The sequence below is a fragment of the Gadus morhua genome, chromosome 7 (assembly GCF_902167405.1).
Source record: "Gadus morhua chromosome 7, gadMor3.0, whole genome shotgun sequence".
Lineage (NCBI taxonomy): Eukaryota > Metazoa > Chordata > Actinopteri > Gadiformes > Gadidae > Gadus > Gadus morhua.
Window position 1 is genome coordinate 14,675,856 of NC_044054.1, and position 14,364 is coordinate 14,690,219.

General features: G+C 48.7%; 1 protein-coding gene across 4 annotated transcripts in view; it reads left to right on the plus strand.

Annotated features, from left to right (window-relative positions):
- The window catches only part of sptbn2 (spectrin, beta, non-erythrocytic 2), a 71,725-nt gene extending 58,036 nt beyond the window's left edge, over positions 1 to 13,689 (plus strand). For 2 of the 4 annotated variants that reach the window (XM_030362047.1, XM_030362048.1), the window contains 15 exons: positions 597 to 686; positions 1,095 to 1,373; positions 1,611 to 1,741; positions 2,049 to 2,253; positions 2,749 to 3,123; positions 3,674 to 3,918; positions 4,332 to 4,470; positions 4,702 to 4,786; positions 5,190 to 5,386; positions 6,111 to 6,238; positions 6,358 to 6,433; positions 8,655 to 8,833; positions 9,152 to 9,325; positions 9,495 to 9,537; positions 9,878 to 13,689. In XM_030362047.1, the coding sequence (XP_030217907.1) occupies positions 597 to 686; positions 1,095 to 1,373; positions 1,611 to 1,741; positions 2,049 to 2,253; positions 2,749 to 3,123; positions 3,674 to 3,918; positions 4,332 to 4,470; positions 4,702 to 4,786; positions 5,190 to 5,386; positions 6,111 to 6,238; positions 6,358 to 6,433; positions 8,655 to 8,833; positions 9,152 to 9,325; positions 9,495 to 9,537; positions 9,878 to 10,114 (2,583 nt within the window). In that variant the 3' untranslated portion in view covers positions 10,115 to 13,689. Of the gene's footprint in view, positions 1 to 596; positions 687 to 1,094; positions 1,374 to 1,610; positions 1,742 to 2,048; positions 2,254 to 2,748; positions 3,124 to 3,673; positions 3,919 to 4,331; positions 4,471 to 4,701; positions 4,787 to 5,189; positions 5,387 to 6,110; positions 6,239 to 6,357; positions 6,434 to 7,294; positions 7,373 to 8,163; positions 8,618 to 8,654; positions 8,834 to 9,151; positions 9,326 to 9,494; positions 9,538 to 9,877 lie in introns of those variants that run through there. The other 2 variants (XM_030362051.1, XM_030362049.1) reach the window with 2 other exon arrangements.
- Positions 13,690 to 14,364: the final 675 nt, after the last annotated feature.

A 14,364-nucleotide genomic window follows, 5' to 3' on the forward strand; every position in this document is an offset into this window, starting at 1 on the left:
AGACACTGTGTGGGGGGTTCTTGTTGGGAAGTCTTATTTCTGAACACCTCGGCGGGAACTGCTTTTGATGTATCGACGACGTCAGAAAAAAAAAAAAATCTTTATATCGTTTTATGCGTTATGAATCCCTGAAAATGAATTATTCAGGAGTTTATAATGAATAAATCAATGTAATCATCTTATCCTCATAGACTTCCACATTTGGCTTACTGCCACCACTACTAGAATTAGACCACTAGAAGACCCCCACTTGAAAACACCCGTTGAGTTTAAATGAATAGATAACGCACACACTTGAGGATTCGTTGGCATATGATTGGTTTTGATTGAGGTCTCTAGAAGAGGGTACTTGTACTACTTGGTGACATAATCGGTGCTATGACTCGTAATCAGAGGCCCAATGCAACAGTCCTCGGCCCCCGTTATGACACGCACTGTGCCTTCTAATGAAGCCTGGCGTCAGCGAGGGCTGGCATTAAACAGGGGGGTGAAGGGTCACTTAAGATTAGTGGAACTGAGAACATTTCCCTCGGAAGCCATGTGCTGAGATGGTTAGTCTGAGTGTGTGACCTGAACGTGCTGCTGTGGTTCTCCAGCTGTGGATGAAGGAGAGGATGCCCCTGGCCACCTCTACGGACCACGGGAAAGACCTGCCGACCGTGCAGCTGCTGATCAAGAAGAACCAGGTACCACAACTCATTCATATCGTCATCTGAGGCATTGCTCTCAAAAGATTATGTTCTGTATACAGTTGCACCTCAAATAATAGGAATATTGTTTTAAGTTCATTCATTTCAATAATTCAATTTAAAAAGTGAAACTCATATATAATATAGTTTCATTCCACCAACAGTGAAATATTTCAAGCCTTCATTTGTATTAATCTTAATGATTATGGCTTACAGCTCATGAAAACCCAAAATTCTGTATGTCAGAAAATTAACATCAGACCAGTAAATAAATAATAGAAAAAAGGGATAAAAAGGAAATGTCGGCCTTCTGAAGAGTATCTTCCTGTGTCTGCACTCAGTCCTCGGTCGGGGCTCTTTGTCTGAATCCCTTCTCCCCTCGCCCGCCTCCTTCCCCCCCTCCAGACGCTGCAGAAGGAGATCCAGGGCCACCAGCCGCGCATCGACGACATCCAGCGGCGCAGCCAGGCCCAGAGCCAGGTGGACGGGGCGCGGCAGGCCGCCCTGGAGGGCCGCCTGGGGGAGATGAGGGAGCTGTGGGCGCAGCTCATCGCCGAGACGGACCGGCGCCACGACCGCCTGGCCGAGGCCAACCGCGCCCAGCAGTTCTACGCCGACGCCGCCGAGGCCGAGGCCTGGATGGGCGAGCAGGAGCTGCACATGATGTCGGAGGAGAAGGCCAAGGTGAGGGCCGTGTCGCCGTGGTGACAGGGTGGGGGCGGGACTGCAATGGGCTGTATAGTAGTTGCGGTCGGAGGTCAATTTCATGGTCGTGATAAATGATTCATTCATGAAACAAGATGAGTGACGATACTTAAAGAAACACGAACACTGTAAGACTGTAAATCCAATTCTTCCACACCTGACCTCTTCCTCCGCCCACCTCCATCCCCTCCTCCACCCTCTCACCCCCCACCCCAGGACGAGCAGAGTGCCCTGGTGATGGTGAAGAAGCACCAGACCCTGGAGCAGGCCCTGGAGGACTACGCCCAGACCATCCACCAGCTGGCCAACAGCAGCCGCCTCATGGTCACCAGCGAGCACCCCGAGAGGTCAGAGGTCAACCCCTCCCCACTCCCGACCCCTCATCCTCAAGAGACTACCAGCTACTGATCTCATTTCAATTTACTTTTTATATTGCCACTCTTCACTCTGTGCAGATGCTTGATCAGAAACTATGTCAGGCAGCCATTTTTTCTTTACTTACTCGAATTAGGATGCTGTATTGTCCTCCGCCTCACTCGTAAACTTTAGTCCTGTGCATCTCTAAATTTTCAACCCCTGTCTGTCCGCCCTTCGGTTCTGCGATCCCCCTGATCCGCCGTCCCCACCCGACGCCTGGTCTCTGTGACTCCCCAGCGAGCGGATCACGCTACGGCAGGCCCAGGTGGACAAGCTGTACGCGGGCCTGAAGGACCTGGCGGAGGAGCGGCAGGGCCGCCTGCGGGACCGGCTGCGGCTCACCCAGCTGAAGAGGGAGGTGGACGACCTGGAGCAGTGGGTGGCCGAGAGGGAGGTGGTGGCCGGCTCCCACGAGCTGGGCCAGGACTACGAGCACGTCACCGTGAGTCCGCTTCATCGTTTCATCGGTTGGATCCCCATCTTGGGATCTAAAATGTGCCTTCGGGGGTCACTCAAGATCTACTCTTCTACTACTCTTACTCTTACTACTCTGTTTGGACCTAATGTTTAGGGCTGAACATCCAGCGATCTACTCCTTACATTGTTGTGCATCTGCTACCCCAGACATCTTTTTCACCCCATTCATTCATTCATTACATTCATCTGCACCTACCAACAGATTCACCTGTCATTTGTGAGGTGCAAATCATGAAAAAAGTTCACATAGACAACACTGACATCACCGGCAAATGTTGGCTGTTTAAAAATGAAGAGATTGAAAGCAGATGCCCAAAAGTGTAACATTACTAAACTTTGTAACTTCCACAGCCATCGGCCTCCACCGTTCGCTCACCAGCGAAGCCCATTGTCTCCCCAGCCCCTCTCAAAGACCTTCCCCTTCATCCTCTGTCTCCTCTCCCCCCTCGCCTCCCCCCAGATGCTGCGGGACAAGTTCCGGGAGTTTGCCCGGGACACCAGCACCATCGGCCAGGAGCGCGTGGACAGCGTCAACGGCCAGGCGGACGAGCTGATCGAGTCGGGCCACCCGGAGAACGCCAGCGTGGCCGAGTGGAAGGACGGCATGAACGAGGCCTGGGCCGACCTGCTGGAGCTCATCGACACGCGCACCCAGATGCTGGCCGCCTCCTACGAGCTGCACCGCTTCCACCAGGACGCCGGCGAGGTGCTGGGCCGCATGCAGGAGAAGAGGCAGGCGCTGCCCGCCGAGCTGGGCCGCGACCTCAACACGGTGCAGCACCTGCACCGCCAGCACACGGCGCTGGAGAACGACATCCAGGCGCTCAGCGGACAGGTGGGGGCTTCTGTTCTGCCAGGAGGGTGTCCCCCCGGGGGAGAGGAGGACGGGGATCACAAGGGGAGATCGGAACACGCCCGGACGCGTGTGGGAAATGTTCCATAGGATGGAGGCATGCACTGGAACAGAGGGAACGAGTGGTGCTCCAAAGTTGACGAAGACTGCTTAAGTTCAGAGTCTTTAAAATGGCGTGGCTGTACTACGAATATGGCCCAGATTGGATGACTTCTAGGATAACTGCCGATATTTCTCTTCCAAATCGATAAAGTACTATCGATTGCCAAATAATGTTAACAGGCATTCTCCAAAGCAGATTAATAGTGCGCTAAAATATGAATCACGATCTGATAATAATTACATCCCTGCTCTATATACATTCGAGGGGTTTAAAAAAGAAACAGTGTCCATGTTTTTTTTCTTCAGTGTCCTCCCTGAAATAGAACCGCTCCCCTGCCTCCGAAAATGTTTCCAGGTGTCCTGAAGACAGATGAGGCCTGGTTTGGGGACCGACCGTTTGACCTTGTCTCGTCCCCCCCCCCCCCCCCAGGTGAACCAGGTGCAGGACGACGCGGCGCGGCTCCAGAAGGCGTACGCCGGGGAGAAGGCGGAGGACATCCAGAAGAGCGAGCACGCCGTCACGGCTGCCTGGGAGGGGCTGCAGGAGGCGGGCCAGGCGCGCCGGCACCTCCTGCTGGACACGGTGGAGAAGTTCAGGTTCTTCAACATGGTGCGCGACCTCATGCTCTGGATGGACGGGGTGCACCTGCAGATGGACGCCCACGACAGCCCCAGGTGAGGGCGCATGGCGGTCACATGACCCCTGACATCTCCTCAAAGATGTGTTGCTTTGTGACTTTTTTTTGGGGGGGATGGCTTTAACGCGGCAATCAAAAAAAGCATAGCGTGTGGGTTATTGAATGGTTCACGTTTACATTTGAGAGTTGGTTTGCAATGACTAAATCATGCTTCTACTTTTTGTTTTTTTTATTAAAAAACCTTTTTCAATCTTTTTCAAAGGGAAAAAGGTTGTGCTATTTAAACACACTATTTTACTTCTTAGTTCTAGTTGTGTTTTTCGGCTCGCTTTGCACTTTGTATTTCGGTCGTTTTTTTAAAAGAAAATCGCTCTCTGTAGCCTAAAGTTGTCATGATTGGTTTAAACCTCGATGCTGATTGGTGGTTCCTCTGCCTGATCCCTCCTCCAGAGACGTGTCGTCGGCAGGGCTGGTCATCCTCAACCACCAGGACATCAAGTCAGAGATTGAGACCCGGGCGGAGAACTTCACCGCCTGCAACGAGATGGGCCACACCCTCATCAACAACAACCACTACGCCTCCGACGAGGTATGTGACGCAGTCACTCTTTTGTACACCTCACCGGTTGGTTGACGTTTAATACCACTGTTTAGTATGTTTTAAGAACAAGTAGGTTAACCTATTGTGGATTGCCGGTTTCTTATTGGCTCAAGCAAGAGATGGTCTCAATAATAAATGGTTGTGCAATGAAATGAACAGAAATATTGTTTGATTTAAGCCGTTGACCACATGCTTCTCTCGATGTCTCGATGTCCACAGATCCGAGAAAAGCTGTCTCAGCTGCAGGAGAAGAGGGAGATGATCAACAAGAAGTGGCAGGACAAGATGGACCACCTGCAGATCGGTACGCTCTGTCTTCTACTCAGCCTCGTGTGTGTGTGCGTGTTTGTGTGTGTCAGTGATGTCATGTGTTTCACTCCATCTGAACACAGTTCTGTGTGTGTGTGTGTGTTAATTGTCAGTGTGTATTCATCCCCCTGTCTGTGTATCGGATGTCACATGATGCATGCTGTCTAACATCGTCTCTTTCTTTGCTTGTGTGCTCTGTGTTTGTGTGTGTGTGTGTGTGTGTGTGTGTGTGTGTGTGTGTGTGTGTGTGTCTGCGCGCGCCTGTGCCTGTGTTTGTGTGTGTGACTGTGTGTGTGTGTGTGTGCGTGCGTGCGTACGTGTGGGTATGCCTGCGTGTGTATGCCTCTGTGTGTGTGCGTATGCCTCTGTGTTTGTGTGTGTGTGCGTGCGTGCCTCAGTGCTGGAGGTGCTGCAGTTCGGCCGGGACGCGTGCGTTGCCGAGTCGTGGCTGGCGGGCCAGGAGCCGCTGGTGCGCGCCGCCGAGCTGGGCGCCAACGTGGACGAGGTGGAGAGCCTCATCAAACGCCACGAGGAGTTTGAGAAGCTGGCCGCGGGCTGGGAGGACCGCTTCGTCCTGCTGGAGAAACTCACCACGGTGAGGAGACGGCCAGAGGGGTAGGGGTTCAGTGGAGACCCCCACCACAGCGAGACCTGTAACGGTTTAGTGGAGACCCCCACCACAGCGAGACCTGTGATGGTTTAGTGGAGACCCCCACCACAGCGAGACCTGTAGTGGTTTAGTGGAGAGACCCCCACCACAGCGAGACCTGTAGTGGTTTAGTGGAGACCCCCACCACAGTGAGACCTGTGATGGTTTAGTGGAGACCCCCACCACAGCGAGACCTGTAGTGGTTTAGTGGAGAGACCCCCACCACAGCGAGACTTGTAAAGGTTTAGTGGAGACCCCCACCACAGTGAGACCTGTAAAGGCTTAGTGGAGACCCCCACCACAGCGAGACCTGTAGTGGTTTAGTGGAGACCCCCACCACAGTGAGACCTGTAGAGGTTTAGTGGAGACCCCCACCACAGCGAGACCTATAGTGGTTTAGTGGAGACCCCCACCACAGCGAGACCTGTAGAGGTTAAGTGGAGACCCTCACCAGAGCATAGATATAGGCACAGATAAAGTTTTAATAAAGATACAGTTTGGCTCTCTTCTTATCAAGCAGCTGGTGAATGTTTGTCTAAATCGACCCCCCCCCCGTGTCGCCGTGTGTGATTTAGATCTTGCAGCCTATTTCTTGTCATGAGTGTGTCACTTCCCCCGGTTAAGCACCGCGTTGCACAAAAGGCGTAACGTTTGATTAACCGTCCCTCAGCTGGAGGAGCAGGACCGCCAGAAGAGGCTGGAGGAGGAGGAGCGAGCGAGGAGGCCGCCCACGCCCGCCCCCACGGAGGAGGCCGCCCAATCAGAGGCTGAGAGCCAGCTCCACGAATCAGCAGCCAGGTAGGAGCGACACAGCAGGAAGAAGACCAACCGGGGCAGGAAGAGGAGGGTTCTGTATTCCATTAGATGGTTTAACTATAACCCCTATACCTCTCTCTCTCTGTCCCTCTCTGCATCAGGACCAGCCTAGACCAGACCACTCTGAACCAGTCTATTTCGGTTAACGGAGTACACAGCGACAATGACACTTCACAGGTATATATATGTTATTTATATTTATATGGTCTATTTATACAACCCAAGAATATGCATGCACTTAGTATGATACGATGGGTGAGTAAGATGTGCCTCAAACCTTTAGGTCTAATGCCAATATATATAAATTCACGCTGGTAGTCCGATGTAAGAATGTGTTTGTGTATTACCTTGACCACTGTCTTTAAAGTCAATATGGGTACGGTTGGGCCCCTTCCAGTTAATAGACGCCAGATTTTCAATCATTTAAACACAGCTCTACCACTCAAGCTGGCGGTGCAACTGTCTGAGTCTAGCTAGCGTAGCTGGGCTGACTGGCTGGGCCAAGGGGTGGGTTATCTGTGTGCGCTTAACAGAGTCCTGTTAACAAAGAGTAAGCTACGGTTGTTCCGATTGTTTTTTGTAGAATATACCAGTTATACGATGGGATTTTATTGATGACATCATTGAAATCGCTGTCGATATTTTTACGTTATTTTAAGCTACTATCCAGTCAAAATGTAAAATAAGGTGACCATGTGTTAATCATTTTTTATTTGACTTGGAAACAAGGATTTACACCAATAATTTGGTTCTCATTATTAAGTTAGTCCTCGGTTTAACTGGTCAAAGATTTGCAGTTACCTTTTACAGCTAGTAAACTTTAGCCCAGACTATGACGTATATCAAGATAGATAAACACACACCCACACACTGACCAACCTGTTCTCAACACAAGACCCAAAATCAAAGCCCACCTTGGTACATGAAACATTTTAAACTAAAAGAAAACCAGCCTTCTGTCCTTTGTGGCCTCAACAAGATGGATAGACGGACGGACAGAGAGCCTTTCCTAACCCTTTCTTGTTGCGTTTCCGCCAGCTCTCGTTATCGCTCTCGTTATCAGCTGGAAAGAAATCAGAGGCTAAGCGTGTGTTTAGACCCAAGCAGACGGAGCGTGTGAGTACTGACACCGTGGCCAGCTGCCTGTCCTCCGCCAGCTGTCACCCGCGGCCCCGCCCTGATCCGTCCCTGCCCCTCATTGGCCCCCCTCCTTTGTGATAGTTCCGCCCCCTGTGATAACCTCCCCCCCCCCACCCCCTCTGGTCGACTGGATGTAGCTAGCTTCTCTCTGTCACAATTGCAACATTGCTTCAGTGTAAAGCATGCGGTACGCTCACTCACGCTTGTGGTTACCATGGCGATGCTTGATGTACTGAGCCGAGGTGCGTCGTCCACCGGGGGAGGCGGTAGTGGCCCGTAGCCGCGGCAGCAGCGAGCGTGACGAGTAGCGATGCTAGCTCTGTCCCTAGGCTAATGTGTGGGCACTGTGCTTAAACTGATGTTCCCCTGTCCTCAAGCTTATTTGTTTGTTGTTGTCTTTAAACAAATGCCTTGTTGAACAACAGGGCAATTCTAGACAGTTAATGTTGCTCTTAGTTTAGTTGTGTGACTTATTTGTGTCCCTCATCCATATGTGAATCTGTGTTAGTGTTTTGATTTTCATGTTGTGACTGTGATGTTTTGGCCGATACGAAACTAAGATGTTTGTATGAAGTAGAAGTTTAGTCACTTTAGATGATTGACAGGAGATCGGTTGTCCCACCGAAAGGCTTTAGAATTCTGAAAGATATTTTACTGTTGCCTTTAATTGTTGTGTGTGTTCTGTGTTTCTTCATTCTCCTATCATTTTATTTTATTTTGTCAAATGTCAATTAAGATTTTTTTTTTGTGTGTGTCTGTGTCTGCAGAGTGCTCAGAACTTGCAGGTCACTCAGAACTTGCAGGCCGCTCAGAAATTGCATGTCTCTCAAAAACTGCAAGTCGCTCAGAAACTGCAAAGTGCTCAGAAATTGCCAAGTGGTCCAAACTCGCTATTCGTTCAGAAATTGCAAAGCGGTCACAAATTGCAAAGCCCTCAAAGATTGCAGATCCCCAGAGTGAGTTCTTCACAAATTCACCTTTTCGCTATCCCCTAGCCTCGTTAGCGGTGTAGCAAAGTGTAGCGCCCGTGTTTGTTAGCATGTAGCAGCCCCGGACCGACGGCCGCCCTCCACAGCCGCCAACGCTAGAACCATCTCCGCTTCTCATGTCTTGAGTGCTCCCGCTGCCCTGCTGCTTCCGGCCGGCTGCTCGGGGTGGGGTCACACCCCTGGAGGCCGACCCCCCCAGGCGTGTGTTCCCTTATCCTCCTCCACGTCTCACCCGCGCCCCCCCCCCCCCGCTCTCCCTCGGTCCGCAGGGATCCGAGACGGACTCGATCAACGGCCCGGGACGGGACAGCGGGCTGGCGTCGTCCCGCCTCGACCCGTCCGCCACGCTGCCCAGCAGGGGGGCCGCCGGGTCGGAGCCGGAGGCCCAGGAGGGCATCCTCTGTCGCAAGCACGAGATGGAGACGCACAGCAAGAAGGCCGCCAACAGGTGGGTCTGGTGGGGGGGGGGTCTCGAGGGGGGCGACCACAGTGGTGATGGGAGTCTGGAGATCGGGACGCCCGGTGAAGAGAGAGGGACGTGACTCGTCGGCCATGTGATGGTGGCGACAAAAGCTATTAACTCTGATGATCTTTAGCGGGCGGGGGTGGGGGGGGGATTCAAACCCCAGGACCGGTTTGATCGGAGTCGACCACCCTGGCCAAAAGGCTATCCTAGCAATAGCTTTATTGGCAAACATTCGTTGATATGATATCTGCTCCAAAATCCACTTCAGGATAACCTGGTTCCTCGCTCCCCCCTCTGCAGGTCGTGGCAGAACGTGTACTGTGTGCTGAGGAAGGGGAGCCTGGGCTTCTATAAGGACAACAAGAGCGCCAGCAACGGCATCCCCTACCACGGGGAGGTGCCCATCAGCCTGGGGGAGGCAGTGTGTGAGGTGGCCAACGACTACAAGAAGAGGAAACACGTCTTCAAGCTACGGTGAGAGAGCGGGGACCGAGAGACACCCTTAACCCTAAAGAGGGGGTTTATTGTTCAACCGTTCTTTGTTTGGATTTTGAAATTTGAAGGCAATGAAGTGGTATACACTCGATTTTTTAAGTTGACATTACAATAACACTTCTTCGAATTTACTGCCTTATTTCTGCAGGCTTGGAGACGGAAAGGAGTTCCTGTTCCAGGCTAAGGATGAGGTGAGTCTTTGATTCAGATTCAGAGAATATTATTGTACTTCAAGAAGTTGGACAGAGGGGCAATATCTACCGGCAGCAGAAAAAGAAAAAAAAACACCTAATAAAGCAGAGAGAAAAATCTGTTTTTGCATGGATCAAATGTCGAATCCATTTGATCCCTTTGAAGAGTGCAGACTGACAAGCATCACACTTGATTGATCGTTTTATTTTGATATTTTAATATTTTATCAGAATGTTTTTTCAAATCAATTACTTAATATTATTATAATTATCGATTAAATAACACGACAGTGAGGCGAACATCGAACAGCTCCTATAACGTTTCTCTCTCTCCTCACAGGCGGAGATGAGTGCCTGGATCAGCAGCATCCACAGCACCATCCCCGCCGTGGGCCCCGGGGACTCTCCCGTGGGGCCCCGGAACATCAGCCGAGCCATGACCATGCCCCCCATCTCGCCCAGCGCCGGAGGGGGGGACGCCGCCGCCGCCGCCGCCGCCACCGTCACCATGCGCAACAAAGACGGCAAGGAGAAGGACCGCGAGAAGAGGTTCAGCTTCTTCGGCAAGAAGAAATAGAAAATGATTGGGGAAAGATTCTGAGAAGAAATCGAAGATTCAGAAGATTGAGGATGGAGGTGGAAAAAAAAAACATTGATGGATATACAATGATTGTCAACTTTTCAGCCGAGCTTATTCAAGGGCGGAAAGGAAAGCACCCTCATCTTACACACACACACACACTCACGCACGCACACTCACACTCACACACACACACACACCGTTCCCCCAGTGCTGTTCCAGAGGAGAAGATGGAGGACAGTGTTGTGTCTTACATGGACCCTTCTTTCTTTCTTTGTTGTTCCGTTTCATCATTCCTGCTTTTAGCATTTGATCCCACATTCTCCCGCAGCCAACAGACCAGTCAGTTCATTGGCTATCCGCAACATGTTAGCGCCGGTTATACACAAAAGGTTGTGTCGTGATTGAGATGTTAGTTCCATTTCCGTTTCCAAGGTGATTCCAAGTCGAATTCCGCTTCCAGGACCGGACAATGATTGTTTTAGTTTCATCCTGGATCCTAGTTTTAGTTCCTTCTGATGCTGTGTCACTAACATCACAACATGGATGGCTGAAGTGCAGACGCGTTCAAGTCTTCTCCCGTTTCTCTCTCTCTCTCCCCTCCATCTCTCTGAACGGACATCTTCTGCTCTCTCTCTCTCTCTCTCTCCATCTCTCTGGAAGGATATCTCACTCTCCCCCTCTCTCTCGGGAAGGAATTCTCGCTGTCACGGGAAGGACATTACTTTGTTTCTCTTTTGCTTTTGGTGTTGATGTTATTAACATGACCAAATATATTGCTATTATTGTTATTGTTATTATTATTTATCTTCTGGCAATGCAGGTTGGAGCAAGAGAAGCTATTAACTATGAGAGTAATGGGTGACCTTGATTCATGTTGTGAAAAATAATAATTTGGTTTAACTAGTGGAGAATGTTGGGCTTGCTTCTGTATTCTTGTTTTTTTATTTTTTAGGAATGACAGTTGATTGAGGTGCTTTTTTTTTGAGACACAAAAATAAAGCTCAACACATTTTAGCCGTGTGCAGTAAGTGATCGCGAGTTTCAACATTGGGGAAATATTATATATATTTAAAGTGGTTTCATTTTAATTATTTGGTTCTTTCTTTCGTTTTGCTTGTACTGGATTATTTCCTTGGAGTGATCTCCCGCCTGCTCGGTGTTATACTTTCTTGTGGATGTATAAAGCAGAGGAGATTAGTTTTCTAGTCGTTGTGTGTGAGACTTGTGGTGGTTTGGATTTTGCACGTTTGTTATTCCTGATCAAGAGATCTAATTCGCTGCCCTCCTGCCCTACACGCCATGCACACAGCAGACCGACACACAGCAGACCGACACACACGCATCTCGGACGTCTCCAAAAACCGGCTTTTTTGTTTTTTTATACATTTTTTCCACAATTGTATTACCATTATAATTATAATGATCATAATTATTATTTAGAAGCTGTTATTACCAGTGCACCACACATTGCGTCAGAACCGTTCCCAGTCTATGAGTTTCTCCAATTTATTATAATTTATAATAGTGATTAAAGTGGGGGGGGGGGGGGGGCCCGGGGGGCCGAGGGACCCCAGCTGGAAGCCAGCGGCGTGCCCCCCGGCAGGAGGGACCAGGCGACGGCGTGGTGGGGGCCACCGGCCGGACCGTGAGGAGTGTCATAGTGAAGAACGTTCCTTAATGCTCCTGGACGGAGGCGGGGGCCAGAGCCTAACCAAAACCCAACGGTTCCTTCACAGCTCCAGGCTGTGAACATAACAAGAATGTTTTGATAACGTACGACTTAATGTTTGTCGGCAGGCCATCCCAAAGCCTCATTTTATGAAGGAGGTTTTGAATTTGATAAGAAAAACCCTTCGGTTTCGCAGACGGGGGTTTCTAAGGAGTCCTAAATTATATTTAGATGTGCTCTTGCATTATGTGGCATGAATTTGCGTAGGTTTATACTTGTACCAATTGTTCCGTCGTGGTTTTGCCGTTCCCGCTCTCTGTCCCCCTGTCTGTCTGCGGAGATGAGTGTCTATGTACCGGTTTCACCCTCGTCCATTTCAGAACCAACATGTAGAAGCGGCGGTCGTCCACTGATCAGGGACTGTAGAGAGAACACTTCTCAAAGCAGGGTTGAATGGGAAGGAATACCATTTAGTCTAACACAGTGGTGGCACAGGCCTGCCCATGGGAACATTAGAGATGCTCGTGAATGGACATCTACGGCATTGTTGGTAAAACCTTCACTTCAAAATGTGGTTTTTGTACTTGTAAAATAAAGTATGTATAGTGAATTAAAGTGTACTACTGAATGATTGAAATCCCAGGTCATCAGTAAGCGATGACTATGGGATTTGAGGGTTCTTTTGAAATCCATTTTGATTATAGTATTTCCACTCCCAACCAAGTCAAGCCTGGATATAATACCAGATCTTGGTTCCACCAAGACAACTCACTTAATTTAATTTCCAATGAATCCCAACCAAAATGATAGACACAACCCGATATTTTGTCTCTGATGAAGTGAACTGCCTTCAGTTGATCCCTGGAACAATGTTAATGCCTTACCTGGCGCTTTCTGTCTCTTGTGAGAGGAAACTCCTGGTTGACTTCTGAATGCTGGATGAAGATATGTGATCAATGTGTTTATTATTGGGGGGAAAAGAGCTACTGAGCTGGGGGCATATACCATAACCAGTGATTATGGTCTCACACGGAGGCTTCTGAAATCCAAGTGAATTTAGTTAATGTCTATAAAGTATTTTCTTATCGCTTGATTTGAATGTTAATCGTTATGGTTCCAAAATTGGTCAGGTAAAGCGAAAAAAGAAGAAAAAAACCCTTGTTATTCCTGGTATTTATACACACTCGCACTGTTTCTCCCATCTCTTTAATTTCACATCACACATACACCCTGGCAATCCACTCTCATCTTAAAATGTTCTTGGCTATAACTGGAATCAGACTATGAATGCTGTTAAAATAACAATGTATCACCACCTTTGACCACTCACCTCATCAAGAAAGCATTTTGCAATCGAGGTCATAGGGATGGATGCTAAGATTAAGTTGTCTCGTTAAAGAGTTCTTGTAACAGTAATATACAAGAAAAAAATGATTGTTTTACTTGATAAGTATTTTAAGTGAGCGATAAAAAGATTGGCGCCAATTTGAGCTTCCTTTTTGAAGAAGACAGGAAACGCTGTCTAGAAAGAGCTTGTATTTTATCATTCAGTGGTCTGTCTTGCAGCATTCAATAAGCCTATACAACCGACCTGCATTTTCTGATTTACTTTGACGAATGTCTGTTCCTTCCTCTGTGAGTATTTCAGAGTTGTTAATACCACTACTATTATTAATTACTATTATCATTATTGCTACTGTTATTACTACTACTACTGTTACTAATGCAACGTACTGCATCTATAACTGCTGTCCATTTTCAGGTACGAGTCTGTAACTCCAGACCCTTCCACACGATGTCAGTGTGCTGTGGAGCATTTTCATGACAGATCGACAAATGTTTGTTGACTTGTGTATCTACATCTAATATTAGGAATAATAAAATGGTTTATTCAAAACAATTTGTTATCTGCTTTGTTTTTCTTCTTGGGTGCATATTGCATTGCAACTACTTAAAAAACGATTTCAATTTTTAAAGATCGCTCTTAAATTAGTTAAAAAATGAAAAGTAGGCTTAGGCAATGGGCAAATAAGAAAATGATCACATAAGCCTTATTAGTGCTTAACACTAGCAACCTCGTATGTTAAAATGCATCAGAGAATAGTCCTATGTCTTTGGTTGTAGATGTCCTTTTTCATCAGACACGCAGATATCAACATCAAATAAAACTATTTGATCCAAACTGCAGTGCGTGTGTGAGGCCTAACCCCTTCGGTCTTGGCCCCGCCCTTTCACCCTCATCTCCTGCTCTGTGCATCTGCTCCAGGTGGTGATAGATCTCTTCCTCTTGCCTTGTGGGGTCCATGTTAGAGCCTGCTCTGCAATTGATTTGTTCTGTCTTCTGTGTGGGGATTATCCATTTCCATGTCCTCCTCCTGATCTGGTTTTCTAGCAGGCTCCCAGGAGGCCCCCTTGTAGACAGCGTGGCTGGATGTCTGTAGACTGTTAAGTATGTTGGTTCTCCAGGTTTCCGATCCGAGTAGAGTTGAAGATCTGTAGTTTGGCCTGGAGGCATAGGTTTCCGGCCTTCCAGATTTTGTTAAACATGTTAAACGTTGTCCATGCTTCTCAGATT